The sequence below is a fragment of the Rhineura floridana genome, chromosome 3, assembly GCF_030035675.1.
Source record: "Rhineura floridana isolate rRhiFlo1 chromosome 3, rRhiFlo1.hap2, whole genome shotgun sequence".
Taxonomy (NCBI): domain Eukaryota; kingdom Metazoa; phylum Chordata; class Lepidosauria; order Squamata; family Rhineuridae; genus Rhineura; species Rhineura floridana.
The window spans coordinates 209,984,629-210,000,478 of record NC_084482.1 but is presented as its reverse complement, the minus strand read 5'-3'; the positions used below and the strand labels follow the sequence as shown (position 1 = coordinate 210,000,478).

General features: G+C 45.8%; 1 protein-coding gene across 2 annotated transcripts; it reads right to left on the bottom strand.

Annotated features, from left to right (window-relative positions):
* Positions 1-5,384: 5,384 nt before the first annotated feature.
* LOC133381428 (zinc finger protein 883-like) lies at positions 5,385-15,133 on the bottom strand. 2 transcript variants are annotated; one of them, XM_061620534.1, is made up of 5 exons: positions 14,966-15,133; positions 12,392-12,468; positions 11,001-11,023; positions 9,325-9,440; positions 5,385-7,435 (listed from the first exon to the last, which is right to left on the bottom strand). In XM_061620534.1, exons 2-5 carry the CDS (start codon positions 12,413-12,415, stop codon positions 5,667-5,669), a joined length of 1,932 nt encoding a protein of 643 aa, XP_061476518.1. In that variant the 5' UTR covers positions 12,416-12,468; positions 14,966-15,133; the 3' UTR covers positions 5,385-5,666. The 2 variants fall into 2 exon arrangements, with proteins under 2 accessions (XP_061476518.1, XP_061476517.1); XM_061620533.1 differs by lacking the exon at positions 14,966-15,133 and adding an exon at positions 13,773-14,005.
* Positions 15,134-15,850: the final 717 nt, after the last annotated feature.

Below are 15,850 nucleotides of genomic sequence, written 5' to 3'. Positions count from 1 at the left end.
GAGCAAATGAATGAATGAAATGCTTCTGAATAACCAGTTGCCAGAAGTGACGAGGGGAGAATGCTCTTGTGTTCAGGTCCTGTTTGTGGTTTTCCCATTGGGCATCGGTTTGGCTGGACTATGATGGACTTGTTGGAATATGTGGTTCAACTCCAACTTGTGGATTGAGGCTGCATGGGGTTTAAAAGGGTAGCTAGAGAGGAGACCTCCTGGTTGCTAGGCTAATACCTGTCCTTTGATCTCCTGCTGTCTCTCCCTTCCTGCTAGACTGATATGCAAAGGATGTTGACCACATCTCCTTCCTCCTCCTCCTCCTTTCTCTTGAAAGGGAGAGCAGACATTATTATTATTATTATTATTATTATTATTATCTTTATTTATACCCCACCCTTTTTTCCAAACTGGAACTCAAGGCGGCTTCCAGATAAAAATAGTACATATCATTAAGAACCTATAAAAATATAAAACATATAAACATATAAAATCAACATTAAAACAGGATTAAACTATTAAGATGTTAAAACCAGTTACTCTTAAAAAACTGCAGCCCAGTTTAGGAGCATACAAGTAAAACAATAACATACAGCATCCTCTTCAGTCACTACCCTTAAAACCTTCAGTTCCAAAGGCCTACCGGAAGAAAAAAGTCTTTAGCTGTTGGCGGAAAGACTGCACAGAGGAGGTCATTCTTGCCTCCCTAGGGAGGGAGTTCCAGAGCCTAGGGGCAGCCACCGAAAAGGCCCTATCTTCTCTTTGTCTCTCCCTCTCCAAGCATGAGGGCAAACACTAGGCTTAGAGTTTGCATCTCCAACTTAGCTAGTTAGCTAGATGTAGAACTCTTTCCTATCAATTTCCAGAATAAAGTAGTTATTTCTTATTTTAAAGCTTAAAAGTCTCTGACTAATTTGCAGGGAAGGTATAATCTTTAGCAAAGATTCAAACACACTTAAAGGTCTCTCCATTCCCAATTTCGCCACTCTCCGACAGGAGTTTTGTCCTGACCCAGGAGCCAGGCTCTTCTTACCTTCCGAGTAAGTGTGCACTGGGTTAGAAAATGTTCTGCACCCAGATTTTAATTCGAACTGATCCACACGTGCTTACTATTTCTGTTGCTGTCCTATTATTTTTATGTAATTGCTTGTTTATTAAATGTATATATCCCACCTTTCCTCCCAAAGGAGCCCAGGGCAGCGAAGACATAAATGATAAAATAATTAAAACATCTAAAATCTTTTAAAAACATATAAAAAACAATTCCAATGCAGATGCAATCTGGGATAAGGCCTCTACTTAAAAGGCTTGCTGAAAGAGGAAGGTCTTCAGTTGGCACCAAAAAGATAACAGAGACGACGCCTGTCTAATATTTAAGGGGAGGGAATTCCAAAGGGTCGGTGCCACTGCACTAAAGGTCCGCTTCCTATGTTGTGTGGAACGGACCTTCTGACAAGATGGGATCTGCAGGAGGCCCTCGCTTGCAGAGCTCAGTGATCGACTGGGTGTATAAGGGGTAAGATGATCTTTCAGGTATCCTGGTCCCAAGCTGTGTAGGGTTTTATGCACCAAAACCAGCACTGTGAACTTAGCCTGCTTGCTAATGGGTTGCCAGTGCAATTCTTTCAGCAGTGGGGTGATATGTTGGCAATATTCTGCCCCAGTGAGTAGTTGAGCCACCATGCTGTACACTAGCTGCAGCTTCCGGACAAACCTCAATGGCAGCCCCACATAGAGCACGTTGCAGTAATTCAACCTAGAGACTACCAGTGCACGGACGACAGAATTATTGATAAGAAATGGGACCTGCAACAGAATGTTGCAGTGTAGAGTCTTAATAATAAATAATAATAAATTTTATTTTTCAGCCGCCTATCTGTCCGGGTTAGGGACACTCTAGGCGACGAACAACAGAATAAAGCAATACATATACATCAACATAATCAAATTTTAAGCGAAAGAAACCATCCGTTAATTCAATTATAACATAAATTAATCTGTCCCAATCTTGTAGGCCTGCCTGAACAGCCAGGTCTTCAAGGCTCGGCGATAGCTGGACAAGGAGGGAGCATGTCTGAGATCAAAAGGGAGGGAGTTCCAGAGGGTGGGGGCCACAACAGAGAATGCCCTCTCTCTGGTCCGCACCAGCCTAGCTGTTCTCACCGGTGGGACCGAGAGAAGGTCTTGCGAGGCTGATCTCATCAGGCGGCACAATCGGTGATTCTGGAGGCGTTCCTTCAGATATACTGGGCCGAAACCGTATAGGGTTTTAAAGGTCAACACCAACACCTTGAATTGGGCCCGGTAGACAACTGGTAACCAGTGAAGATCTAATAACACTGGGGTGATATGCTCCCAGCGACGGCTATGCGTAATCAAGCATGCCGCCGCATTCTGTACCAGCTGTAATTTCTGGACCGTTTTCAAGGGTAACCCCACGCAGAGCGCATTGCAGTAGTCTAAGCGAGAGGAGACCAGGGCATGTATCACCTGAGGGAGCAGATGAACAGGAAGATAGGGACGCAGTCTCCGTATCAGATGTAATTGATACCAAGCTGCCCGGCTCACTGCTGTAATCTGAGCCTCCATGGACAGCTGGGAGTCAAGTATGACCCCAAGACTGCGGACCTGGTCCTTCAGGGGCAAACTTACTCCATCAAGCATCAGGTCAGTAATTCCTAATTTCCTTTTATCTCCCACAAGTAATACCTCAGTCTTGTCGGGGTTCAGCTTCAGCCTATTCTCTCCCATCCATCCACTTACGGATTTCAGGCACTTGGACATGGTGTTCACAGCCAACTCCGGTGAGGACTTAAAGGAGAGATAGAGCTGAGTGTCATCGGTGTACTGATGGCACTGCAACCCAAAACTCCTGATGATTGCTCCCAGCGGTTTCACACAGATGTTGAATAGCATGGGAGAGAGGATAGAACCCTGTGGCACTCCACAATGAAGAGGCCAAGGGTCTGAAACCTCATCTCCCAATGCCACCCGTTGCTGCCTATCCGAGAGATAGGAACGGAACCACTGCAAGACAGTGCCTCCTATTCCTAATCCCTCTAGGCGATTTAAAAGGATACCGTGGTCAACGGTATCGAAAGCCGCTGAGAGGTCCAGGAGGACAAGGAAGGTGTATTCACCCCTATCCAATGCCCTCCACATATCATCTACCAGAGCGACCAAGGCTGTTTCCGTTCCATGACCAGTCCTGAAACCCGATTCAATCCATTCCATTCCATTCTCCCATTTTCTGTCTCTCCCACCTGAAAAACAGCCAATGAACATTCTATAGTATACTCCATCCTAACTGGGCAATTTTGCAGAGTTCCCCCAACTAAGGTTTTTTTCCCTTACGTTTTGGTGTACTTTTGCAAACCTCCCCCCTGCCCCTTCCAGCCTTCTAACTAGAGGGAACGATTCAGAGTGAAGTAATATTGCACCTGTCAATCATATCAAGAGCTCTGCATAACACTGGCCTGTATGGGAAGGTAGCAAGAAAGAAGCTGTGACTCAAAAAGTACCATCTGAAAACACATCTGGAGTTTGCCAGAAAGCATGAGAGCGCCCCAGCTGTGATGTGGAAAAAGGTTTTGTGGCCAGACGAGATCAAGGTAGAGCTTTTGGGCCAAAACTCAAAGCGTTATGTGTGGTGCAAACCTCACACTGCCCATGCCTCAAGACACACCATCCCTACAGTGAAGTACGGTGGTGACAAGCATCATGCTGTGGGGATGCTTCTCATCAGCAGGGACTTGTCATCTTGTTAAAACAGAAGCATGGATGGAGCAAAATGGAGGGAAATACTGTAAGAGGACCTGCTTCAGTCCACTAAAAAACTGAAACTTGGGAGGAAATTCACTTTTCAGCAGAAAAATGATCCCAAGCACAAGGCCAAAGCAACACTGGAGTGGCTCAAGAGCAAAAATATGAATGTCCTACAGTGGCCTAGTCAAAGTCCTAATCTCAATCCCATTGAGAGTCTGTGGCGCTCTTTGAAAATTGCATTCCACAAGAGATGTCCAACCAGCCTAAATGACCTGGAGCAAATCTGCCAAGAAGAATGGACCAAAATCCCTCCGACACTGTGTGCAAAGCTGGTACATACCTACCCCCAAAGACTTAAAGCAGTTATTGCAGCGAAAGGTGGCTCTCGCAACTATTAATGTGTGGGAACTGAATACTTACGCAAGCAATATTTCCATTTTTTATGTTTTTTACAAACTTTTCCCAAAATAAAACCAAAGTCACTTTACAATAATTTATTTTGAATTTCAGTGTTTCAAAATAAAATTTGTTGTTGTTATGTGCCTTCAAGTTGATTACGACTTATGGCGACCCTATGAATCAGTGACCTCCAAGAGCATCTGTCATGAACCATCCTGTTCAGATCTTGTAAGTTCAGGTATGTGGCTTCCTTTATGGAATCAATCCATCTCTTGTTTGGCCTTCCTCTTTTTCTACTCCCTTCTGTTTTTCCCAGCATTATTGTCTTTTCTAGTGACTCATGTCTTCTCATGATGTGTCCAAAGTATAACCTCAGTCTCATCATTTCAGCTTCTAGTGACAGTTCCTGTTTAATTTGTTCTAACACCCAATTATTTGTCTTTTTCGCAGTCCATGGTATGCACAAAGCTCTCCTCCAAAACCACATTTCAAATGAGTTGATTTTTCTCTTATCCACTTTTTTCACTGTCCAACTTTCACATCCATACATAGAGATCAGGAATACCATGGTCTGAATGACTTTGGTGTTCATTGATACATCTTTGCATTTGAGGACCTTTTCTAGTTCTCTCATTGATTCCTATGGCCCCTGGGATGCCTTCCCAGGGACTATGGGACTGTGCCTTAAGTTCCCATAACAATTTTTCATAGAGATACTTCAACCTTTCCCTCCCCCCAATCATAGAATCATAGAGTTGGAAGGGGCCTCTACAGATATCGAGTCGAACCCCCTGCTCAACGCAGGAATCTAACTTAAAGCATCCCTGACAGGTGGCTGTCCAGCTGCCTCTTGAATGCCTCCAGGGATGGAGAGCCCACCTCCTGCCAAGGTCATTGGTTCCATTGTTTTACTGCTCTAAGAATTAGGAAGTTTTTCCTGATGTTCATCCCAAATCTGGCTTCCTACAGCTCGAACACATTATTCTGTGAACTGCATTCTGGCTCTCCTCCGTGTGACAACTTTTCAAGTACTTGAAGAGCTCTATCTTTATCTCCCCTCAGTCTTCTCTTCTCAAGGCTAAACATGCCCAGATCTTTCAATTTCTCCTCATAAGGTTTTGTTTCTAGTCCCCTGATCATCCTTGCCCTACTCCACTAATCTGTTCAGAAAATTCTGTTTCTTGATACTTCCAAACAAGTTTCTAATAAAAAGACCAGAGCCTGCCCCCTTTAAAAAAAAAAAACCGTTTCCACAACCTTTATTAGATGTCTAGAAACTGATACATCTGAAATTATCAAGTAAAATAATTCCTTTTCACACTTTTCAGCATGTCAGATATAGAATGAAACATGGTTTTTTTAAAAAAAAAATTGGACACATCCAAGAGAATGGCTTACAGCAGCATTTGCCAACCTAGTGTCTTCCAGCTTTGGACCACAACTTCCACCAGCCCCAGTGATGTATGGCTAAAGAACTTTCCAATATATTATGCTCTCCTCAGTAAGTTTTGTCAATCCCATCCTACATAGTTTATTTGGTAATTAATAGACTGGGAGTCATGATTAACTTTGTTGTCATCTGTTTTCATATCTGTAGCTCCTATGTGGCTGGCTTTATGATGCTCAACAAAATTTGCCCTTGTATAGAAACTTTCCTCACAATACACACATTTATATGGTTTATCTCCTGTATGAGTTTTCTGATGAGCAATAAGATTTGAACTCAGGTTGAATCTTTTCCCACACTCTGAACACTGATATGGTTTCTCTCCTGTATGGGTCCTCTGATGTCTAATAAGGCCTGAGCTACAAGTGAAGCTCTTGCTACAGTCTGAGCATTCATATGGCTTTTCTCCTGTGTGGGTTCTCTGGTGTACATTGAGCTGTGAACTCACACTGAAGAATTTGCCACAATCCAGGCACTGGTATGGTTTTTCTCCTGTATGAGTTCTCTGATGGGTAATAAGGTTTGAGCTCAAAGTGAAGCTTTTCCCACAGTCTGCACAGTTGTATGGTTTCTCTCCTGTATGAATTCTCTGATGTCTAAGGAGGCTTGAGCTGCAAGGAAAGGTTTTTCCACACTCTGCACAGTCGTACGGCTTTTCTCCTCTGTGCAGTCTCTTGTGTGCATTGAGACTGGATCGCAAGTAGACACTTTTGGGACAGTCTGTACATTTGTAAGGTTTCTTACCTGTGTGGATTCTTTCATGAGCATTAAGGCTCGATCTTACACTAAAGCTTTTCCCACAGTCTGAGCATTCGTATGGCTTCTCTCCTGTATGGGTTCTCTGATGCACACTAAGTTGGGAGCTCACACTGAAGGTTTTGCCACAGTCAGAACATTCATAGGGTTTTTCTCCTGTGTGAGTCCTCTGATGTCTAATAAGGCTTGAGCTGCAGCTGAAGCTTTTCCCACAGTCTGAACATTCATATGGTTTGTCCTCCGTGTGGATCCTCTGGTGCCTAATAAGACTTGAGCTGCAGTTGAAACTTCTTCCACAGTCCGCACACTGGTAAGGTTTCTCTCCTGTATGAATTCTTTCATGTGCAATAAGGTTTGAGCTCTGGCTGAAGCTCTTCCCACAGACTGAGCAGGTGTAGGGTTTTTCTCCTTTGTGAGTCCTCACGTGTGCAATAAGGGCAGATTTCTGGCTGAAGCTTTTCCCACAATCCGAGCACTTGTAGGGCTTCTCTCCTGTGTGGGTTCTCTCGTGGGCAATCAGGCTCGATTTCAAACTGAAGTTCCTCCCACACTCTGAACACTCATAGGGCTTCTCTTCTGTGTGGATTCTCTCATGAGCGATAAGGCTTGAAGTCTGGCTGAAGCTTCTTCCACACACTAAGCATTCATAGGGTTTCTCCTCTGTGTGGATTCTTTCGTGAGCAATAAGAGTCGATTTCTTACCAAAGCTCTTCCCACAGCTCAGGCACTTGTAGGGTTTTTCGCCTGTGTGGATTCTCTCATGAGCAATAAGATTGGAGCTGTTACTGAAGCTTTTGCCACACTTGACGCATATTAGTTGTCTCTTGCACTTGTTTACAGTGTCTTTGTTGCCAGCTGCACAAAGAACTAGCTTATTTAGGCCTTTTCCTGAAATAATTCTCTCTTGCTTTTCTTTGTTTTGCTCGTTTCCCAAAGTCTCTTCCTGCTGAGGAACCTGAAAAACTTTTCTTTTTGCTTTTCCTAACAATTTCCCAAGTTTATCCAGTTGTTCAGAACTGTCTATGCTGGGAGTCACTTCATCACTGTCCTCTTCCTTCTCAGCCACCCAGCCTTGACCTGTTGAAACAAGGAGGTGATAAAGTCAAGCAGGGCTGGCCCAAGACATTCTGCTGCCTGAGGCAAATGACAAGATAAAGGGATATTTATTTATTTATTTCTGACATTTATATACCACTGAATCATTTGCATTTATAAGCAGCATACATAAAATAACCCCATACAGAACAAAATTCAAAAAATCAAACAAAACAGAAACTCGAACACTACTTTAAAATGTCTGCTGAAAGAAAGTCTTTCTCATGGGCCTGAAGTTCAGCATGGAGACTGCCTATTTAATCTCAATCAAGAGGGAGTTCCACAGGCTTGTGCCCACAACACTGAATGTACAGCTTCTGGTAGTCATGGGCCACGCATCTGAGCCATGGGAGACCACTTTGAGCAGACTGGGGCCACCAAAAAGGAAGGCTATGCTGCCATACTACCTAGCTGGATTCTTCATTTAATCCAAATAAGCAGAAGAGGACAGGCCCTAGATCATTTATATTTTCAGTTTTCTAAGGCAGGAGACCTGTAGTCCTCCAGATGTTGCAGGACTCGAAGTCCCAACAGCCTCAGTCAACCAGGCAAATGGTCAGGGGGATGATGGGAGCTGGAGTCTAACAGCACTTGGAGGGCCACAGGCCCCCCACCCTTGTTATGACGCAATGTGTAAGGCCTAGTTCTACCTGGGATAGCAAACCTGTGCCTGGGCCGTACCGCCAGATTGCAGGTGAGGACTCACCTGACGGAATGCGATTTCAGACAAAACTTTCCACCCTGTCCCTGTTCCTTGCACACAGAAGTCTAGCAAATCAGAAAGACAGCAGTGCTAGAAGCCTTTTCTTTGACATGCTGGTCGCATCAAGTGCCCACCAAGGCTCTGTTGCATGTGGCCGAAGTGCAAAGTATTGACCCCTCAGACTGCGCAGTTCTAGTGTTGTGAGAGAGGGAGAAAAACGTTTCTCTATCCACTTTCTCCATGTCATGCATAATTTTATACACATGCATCATGTCGCCTCCGATTCGCCTTTTCTCTAAACACAAAAAAGTTCAACAAGGACAGGACTGAGACCGTGGAGGAGGAAACTGACAGGCAGGGTCACCCTCCGGACTGGTGGTTGTAAGAAGGCAGGCAGGTGGGGGGGGGCTGGCTAAGGGCTGATGGAGGTTGGTGGGGCAGTGCCCCATTTGCCAGCCTCAGGTGCCGCATGAGTAATCTGATTAATCCGTCTTTACCCTAACCCTAACCCCATCCCAACTCTGCAAGAAGGCAGGGGAGACAAATCACAGTCCAATGTGGCATGTCCATTTACCATAAAAAAGCCCCCCTGAAAATATAGAGATAGCTAGAAGACAGAGATCAGCCTCACTGGAGATGTACCAGAAATGACATACAGTAATTTAATATACAGTGCCTTGCAAAAGTATTCAGACCCCTGACCAATGCTCTCATATTACTGAATTACAAGTGGAATCACATTTACTGTTTACAATTTTACAATTGTATTATGTACGTGTTTGATTTTGTTTTTGGAAGCTGCCCTGAGTGCCCTATTATGGGGTAGAAGGGCGGGATAGAAATATTTTAAATATATAAATATATAAATAAAACCACTGTCACCTTACAATAATTGATTTTGAGTTTCAGTGTTTCAACATAAAATACCGCACAGAAGGAAATTGCAATGTACCATTTCTAATTCAGTAATATGAGAGTGTTGGTCAGGGCTCGGAATACTTTTGCAAGGCACTGTACATAAATATAACTAGCACCACGCTCTTCAAGCAAAATTGGGAGGTTGCAGGGGTGGGGAATAGGACGATGGAGGGAAAGTGAGATCCTTCCTCCCCCCCCCCCAAGCTTTTGCATCATGGCTGGAGGAGAATTAAGGAAAGCTCACACTCACTTTTGCCTCCAGGGAGCTCATCCCCAAGGGCGGACATTTCCTCCGGGAGAGCACCGAGTCCCTGTTTGAACTCCACCAAAACTGGTTCGGTTTTGGGATCAGCGTTGCCTTCCTTCCTAGAAAAAAGTAAGAAGGATTTTTTAAAAAACACTGTCAATCAGGCCGTTCTTCCTTCAAGATGCTATCCTGACCTCTCCCCTCCCAGTCACTCCTGTTGCCAACTGCAAGGGTGCCTTTGTTCAAAGGTGTGCCTTCTCGTTGAAGGGTTATTTGGCCCCAGGCTGGTTAAAGATAAGGTCCCCTAAGAAGGGAGAACAGGTCCCCATCCACCCGTTAGCACCTAGACAGCAAACTGACCGGCCACCCAGGTGACCTGGTCACAGGTCTTCTATTTAAAATTAATAAATGTGCATGTACACTTACAAATTAACACATGCCAGCAATGCCAACCTGTGTCCTTTTTTTGGTGATGCATTTCCTTTCTCTCTCTCTCTTTTTGGCTATGGGTAAGTGGCCATCCAAGCAACTGCGACTGACGGGTGGTGAACTTTGGGCCGGCCCTCCAGGCCTCTCTGTCTGGCCCCTGGCACTCTCCCCAGACCACACCCGCTCACCGACCTTGCTTTGCCCCCTCGAGTGTTTTTTTGCCTACCTGGGATATGTCCTTGAACTCTGATAATGCTTGCCTGTCTTGAAGCTACAGAAGGGTGTGTGAGCCCATGTAGAAAGCAGAGACGGCCTGTGTGGCATAGCGGTTAGAGAGCTGGACTGGGACCTGAGACACCAGGGTTCAAATCCCATATCAGCCATGAAGCTCAACGGGCGACCTTGGGCCGGTCACTGTCTCTCAGCCTAACCTACCTCACAGGGTTGTTGTGGGTATTAAATGGAGAGGGAAGAGGACCATGTACGCTCTTTGGAGGAAAGGTCAGATTGAAATGTAACAGATAAATAATAAACTAGCCCACTGTACAAGGGGAAAATCTACTCCATTGCTCTACCCACTTTTACTTTGGATGCAATACAGAGGACCTCTTGGTTACCAGGCCTGGCCTCAAAGGGGTCTTCTGTATCTTTAAAAGTCATGCAGGGGGAAAGGAGAATTCCACCTTGTGGTTTTTCCCATTACAGTGTTGCAAGAACACCTGCACTTGGCTGACTTTCTCTTCTCCTAAAGATACAGGATCAGTCTCAGGCCATAAACCTGGCAACCCTATGAGGGCTAGATAGTCAGGGCTAGAGGGCCGAATTCAGCCCCTGGGCCCTGAGGTTCCCAACTCCTTCTACAATGTCTGTCTGTCTGTCCTCATCCTATCTTCTCCTGTGGAGGAGAATAGGGAGCCAAGCTCCCATCCTGCTGTGGACCTTACAGGATGGGGCTGCTGTTCCTACCTGCTATTTATTTATTTAACTTTATATCCTGCCCCTCCTCCCAAAGGAGCCCAGGACAGCAATCAACAAGCGCGAAAACAATAAAAAACAAAAATCTTAAAAACAATCCCAGTACAGATGTAGACTAGGAAAAAGGTCTCAGGAGATGACTAAGACAGGAGGCCTGAATTATGAGACCTGCCCCTACATATACACGCACCCACGTTCAAAGCCTTTTTTCAGCTTTGCTTAAAGATGATATCAGCAAGAAGGACCCATGCGCACATCGCTGACGTTAAACTCACCTGTCTCCTAGGGCTTCAACACCCTAGAAAGAACAAGAAAAGTTGTCAGGAGAATTACTGATGGCTGCGAAGAAAGTTGGAACACTTTTTGGGGTGTGGGGGTGTACTTCTAGGAATTAATTTACAGACTGAACTGCTTACTTCTCAATGTGGGGGGGTAATTTCTAGGCTGTGTGTGGGGTTGTTGTTTTTTGCCAGGCTCACGGCCTGAAACTGATCCTGTATCTTTAGAAGAAGAGAAAGTCAGCCAAATGCAGGTGTTCTTCCAACCCTGTAATGGGAAAAACCACAAGGTGGGATTCTCCCTTCCCCTGCACAACTTTTAAAGATACAGAAGACCTCTTGGAGGCTGGGCCTGGCAACCAAGAGGTCTTCTATATTTTTAAAAGTCGTGCAGGGGGAAGGGAGAATTTCACCTTGTGGTTTTTCCCATTATGGTGTTGCAAAAACACCTGCACTTGGCTGACTTTCTCTTCTCCTAAAGATACAGGATCAGTCTCAGGCCCTGAGCCTGGCAACCCTAATATATATACCATTAAAACAGAACAGACTATCAGCTAAAGGGATGGGCTATTCGAAAAATGTAAACAGCTGTAAAGGCCTGTTGGCATTAAAAAGCCTTCAAGAGAGATCTCAAAGTCAAAAGCAAGGTTGCCTCTTGAATCTCGGCTGGAAAAGTGTTCCACAGCATGGGACCGGCAGCACTGAATGCCCAACTTCTAGCAGAGACCACTCGGGCCTCTGTAACATGGGGGACAACTAGCAGCACTCCTCTGGATGATTTTGGGTGATCAAGCTGGGATAGGGCTCAGGTGGACCTGAAGACATCCCAGCTGCACCACTCAAGTCCTGAACAGTGAGGATCCAATTCTACAGACAGCAGGGGTGAGGAGCCTTTTTTCAGCTGGAGGGCTCCCCCCATTCCATCACAGGCAGGTGTTTGGCACCAACAGCTCACCTTCAAAGGAAGACCCTGTAACAGTTATAAAGTTTTTGTATTATTTGTTATTTAAGGTGCTGCCATTTGATCTGCATTTATATTTGTCCATTATGTGCATGTGTGCTTTTAATTATCGACTGTACTCTAGTTAAATAAATTTAATTTTAAACAATTTAAAACTAATTCCACAGTGCTTTGCAGCGTGTAAAATTCCTTACTTGAATTATGTTATCTATCTTTCCAACAAGCTGTTGAACGATTGTTAACCCCAATAAACACAGACTCATCTAGATTAGAAGTTGGGGCAGAAAGACAAAAGGCAACTCAGAGAAACCTTTTTTAAAAAACAAAAACAGGTCTGGTCTGAGTTTCTGGATATTTTGGGGGGTAGGAATCCCAAGTCAACATCTGTGAATAAGTATCTCCCCCAGCCACACGCACGATTCCTTACTTGACTCAGCTGTTTGCCATCCATTGCTCTTGTTCACCTCCTTTCCTGGATGCTTGGACCCAACAGGGGTACGAGGTCTGTGCATGTGGAAGAAAAGGCAGATTAAATCAGAAGGGGAAAAAAGAGAGATTATATAAATGAAGAGAGAACAACAGACAGATGATGGCTGCAATGCTATGTACAGTGATTGGGGACGGGCCGTAGCTCAGAGGCAGGGCACCCGCTTTGAATACAGAAGGTCCCAGGTTCAATCCCCACTGGCATCGCTGGGGGAGGCTCCCTTTCTGAAAACCCTGCAGTGCTGCTGCCAACCCGTGTGGACAACACCAAGCCGGATGGGCAGCGGGTCTGACGTAAGAAAGAGGTCTTTCTGCAATAACTAGTGCATGGCTTCCACTTTTCTTTTTGTATACGGTTTTATTCTGTACATTGCCCATGGCTTTCTTTTTTAAAATTAATAAGCCATCTAAAAATATTTTTATTAAATAAAGCAGCTTTTTAAATGGGGACGGACCCTAGCTCGGTGGCTGAAAGTCTTCTTTGCGTGCGGAGTCGGGGAAAACTCCCTGCCTGAAAGCCAGGAGAGCTGTGGCCTGTCAGTGTATACAATATTGAGCTAGGCCACATGCACACTATACATTTATCCCACTATTATTCCCCTTTAAACAGTCATGGCTACCCTGGAAAGTGTCGTTTGTGAAGGGTGCTGAGGGTTGTTAAGAGACCCCTATTCCCCTCACAGAACTAGGGTCAATCCGCGACATCTCCAAAGCAGACTGGGAGTGTCCCCTGCCTGAAAAACTGGAAAAAGGCTGCCAGTCGGTGCAGACAACAGCTGGCCTATTGTCGAACTCGCTATAAAGCAGCCTCTTAGGTTCCAATCTGCGAACGAAGTCCCATTGATTTATCTCCAGGGGGCTTGCTTCTGGGCAGTAGTGTAGCGGCCAACTGAGAAGTGCAGGGCGCCTTCGTGACAGTCACAGCCCCTCCCCCCTTTTTTTGCTGCTGAGTTGAGAATGAGATCCTTGTTCATGCCTTCTCCCACAACAACAGATGTCCCTAAGAGCCCATCTGCATTACAGGGGAGTGTGTTAGCTACTGAGAAGAGTCTTCTCGGTGGCCGACTGGCCTCCTTTCACTCTGATCAACTCCAGCCAACAGGAAAGGACAAAGAAGCGCGTTAGAAGGCTCCTCTCAGCAGCGAACACACTTGCGGATTGGCTCGTAGGACGCAGGGGACACAGGGACTCTGCTTCAAAAAACATAAGACCCCCCCCCCCCGCTACACCTCTGTTTAGGTTGGCGCTGCAGAACAGATCGCTCTAATGTAGAGACAGAAAAGGCGCATCAGGAACTGCGGCTATTTTGGACGGTGTGTTACCTCGTTATCTCCGAAGCTCCAGGTGCCCCGTTTATGTCTGAATGGGGTGAGGGAGAGATAATCCAGAGCCGGCTCCTTCCTTACAGAGCCGGCGGTGGCTGAGCCGCTGCTCCGGGGCAAAGGCGAATCTTCTCCCGTCCAGCCTCGTTGCTGCCAGGGGCACAAAACGCTCCACGGATATCGGCGCCCCTCGGCGATCTCCCCCGCCCCACTTTCAGCGGCAGCCCCGGATGCAAACCCCCCCACCTGGCGAGAGGTTCAGCCCCTTCCGCCTGCCCGTCCTCCCTGCAGGGTCGGGCCAGGGCCAGCCAGCCTCAGAGCCCTCTGCTGGTCGTAGCCGCTGGGCGCGCAAAGATGCGGAGCGTTCTTGCCAGATTTGGTTTGTTTGTTTAAAAAAAAAGGGGGGGAGGTCTTCTGAGCTTATGCAGAGTGCCTTTCTCCAGAGGGCAATGCTTCCTCCACCCCCTTTCTGTCTGGATAAACAAAAAAGTAACAGTAATGGACAATGGACCTAGTAAGCATGTGAAGAGTGCCTTTCTCCAAATGAGGAACTGCTATTTTTCTTCCTTTCTGGGAAAATAAACGGACCTGTGGGCATAATGGTTTCCAGCATGTGCAAAGTGCCTTTTTTCCCAGCAGCAAAATCACGTTTACCCTTTGGGGGGGGAGAATCTATGGCCAAAAGGGCTTCGAGCATGTGCAGAGAGCCTTGCTCTAGTCAGAAGCTGTGTTTTTTCTCCTGGAAAAAGGCCAATATGCAAAACACCACTGAACACAGGGAGAGTGTCTTGCGCGAGCAAGGGACCTTTTTTTCTTTCTTTCTGGAAAAAGAGCCTGCCTGTGTACAGAATGCCTTTTGCTAATAGAGGAACTGTTTGTTTCATTTTCTCCTGGGATGAAAAAAGGAGCTATGTCGAAAAACCTCTGAGAAATTTATATTTTAACTCATTTTGAAAACTAAAAAAAATATATACCCATCCACAGTTTTTTTTTAAAAAAAGCACTCAGGCTGGCTCCCAGCACTAATTATGCAACATGGGTGTGCCTGGTGCTTTCAGAAGAGTAAATGGGGCAGGTCCCTGCCCCAAGAAGCCTACAATCAGCTATAGGGGAGACAACTGTAGAAGGAAAGGCCCTGGTAAACGGGGAAAGACTGCACATGCTACTTAGGCTGCAGTCCCACACCCACTTACCTTGGTGTAAACCCCACTGGACTTACTGGCAGCTGCTCCATTAGGGCCAACTGGGAACTGCCCTGCCCATCTCCGCCTGCCCTTAGCCAGTCCCCACCTGCTTGCCTTCTTCCTTACAAGCACCAGTCCAGAGGATGCCCCCAGCTGTCAGTCTCAGTTCTGCCCTTGTTGAGCTCGGGATGGTATTAAATGCTAGTCTAAGGCCACATTTGCACCACACATTTAAAACGCTATTGTGTCACTTTAAACCATCATGGGCCACATTCACACCAGACATTTATTGCACTATTCCACTAGAAACAGCCATGGCTTCCCCCAAACAAGCCTGGGAACTGCAGTTTGTGAAGGTTGCCGGGAGTGGTTAGGAGACCTCTATTCCCCTCATAGTGCCACAATTTCCCAAGTGGTTTAAGAGTCAGTCCCTCTTCCCAGGGGACTAGGGGGTCTTCTAACAACTCTCAGCACCCTTCACAAACTACACTTCCCAGGATTCTTTGGGGGAAGCTGTGACTTTCAAGTGGAATAATAGTGGAATAAATGTTTGGTGTGAATGTGGCTATGGTTTTCCCCAAAGAATCTTGGGAAGGGTAGTTTGTGAAGGGTGCTGAGCAATAGTGTAGTGGCAAACTTGGAAGTGCAGTGTACCTTCATAATACTCACAGCCACATCCCCTCACAGTCATGCCCCCCCTTATAAAATTATAGAATAATCTGGCCAGGCTTGAATCCTGCTTTCTGCTTCTCTGTCACTGTCAGCATATGACTGTCCTTTCTCACTGTCAGAGATATTGCTTATATTACTGAATTTAGCATCTACATGTTTATTTCCTGCTACCACCAAACTACTTGATGATGTAGAGGGGATACTATCAGCAGGATTCACCGT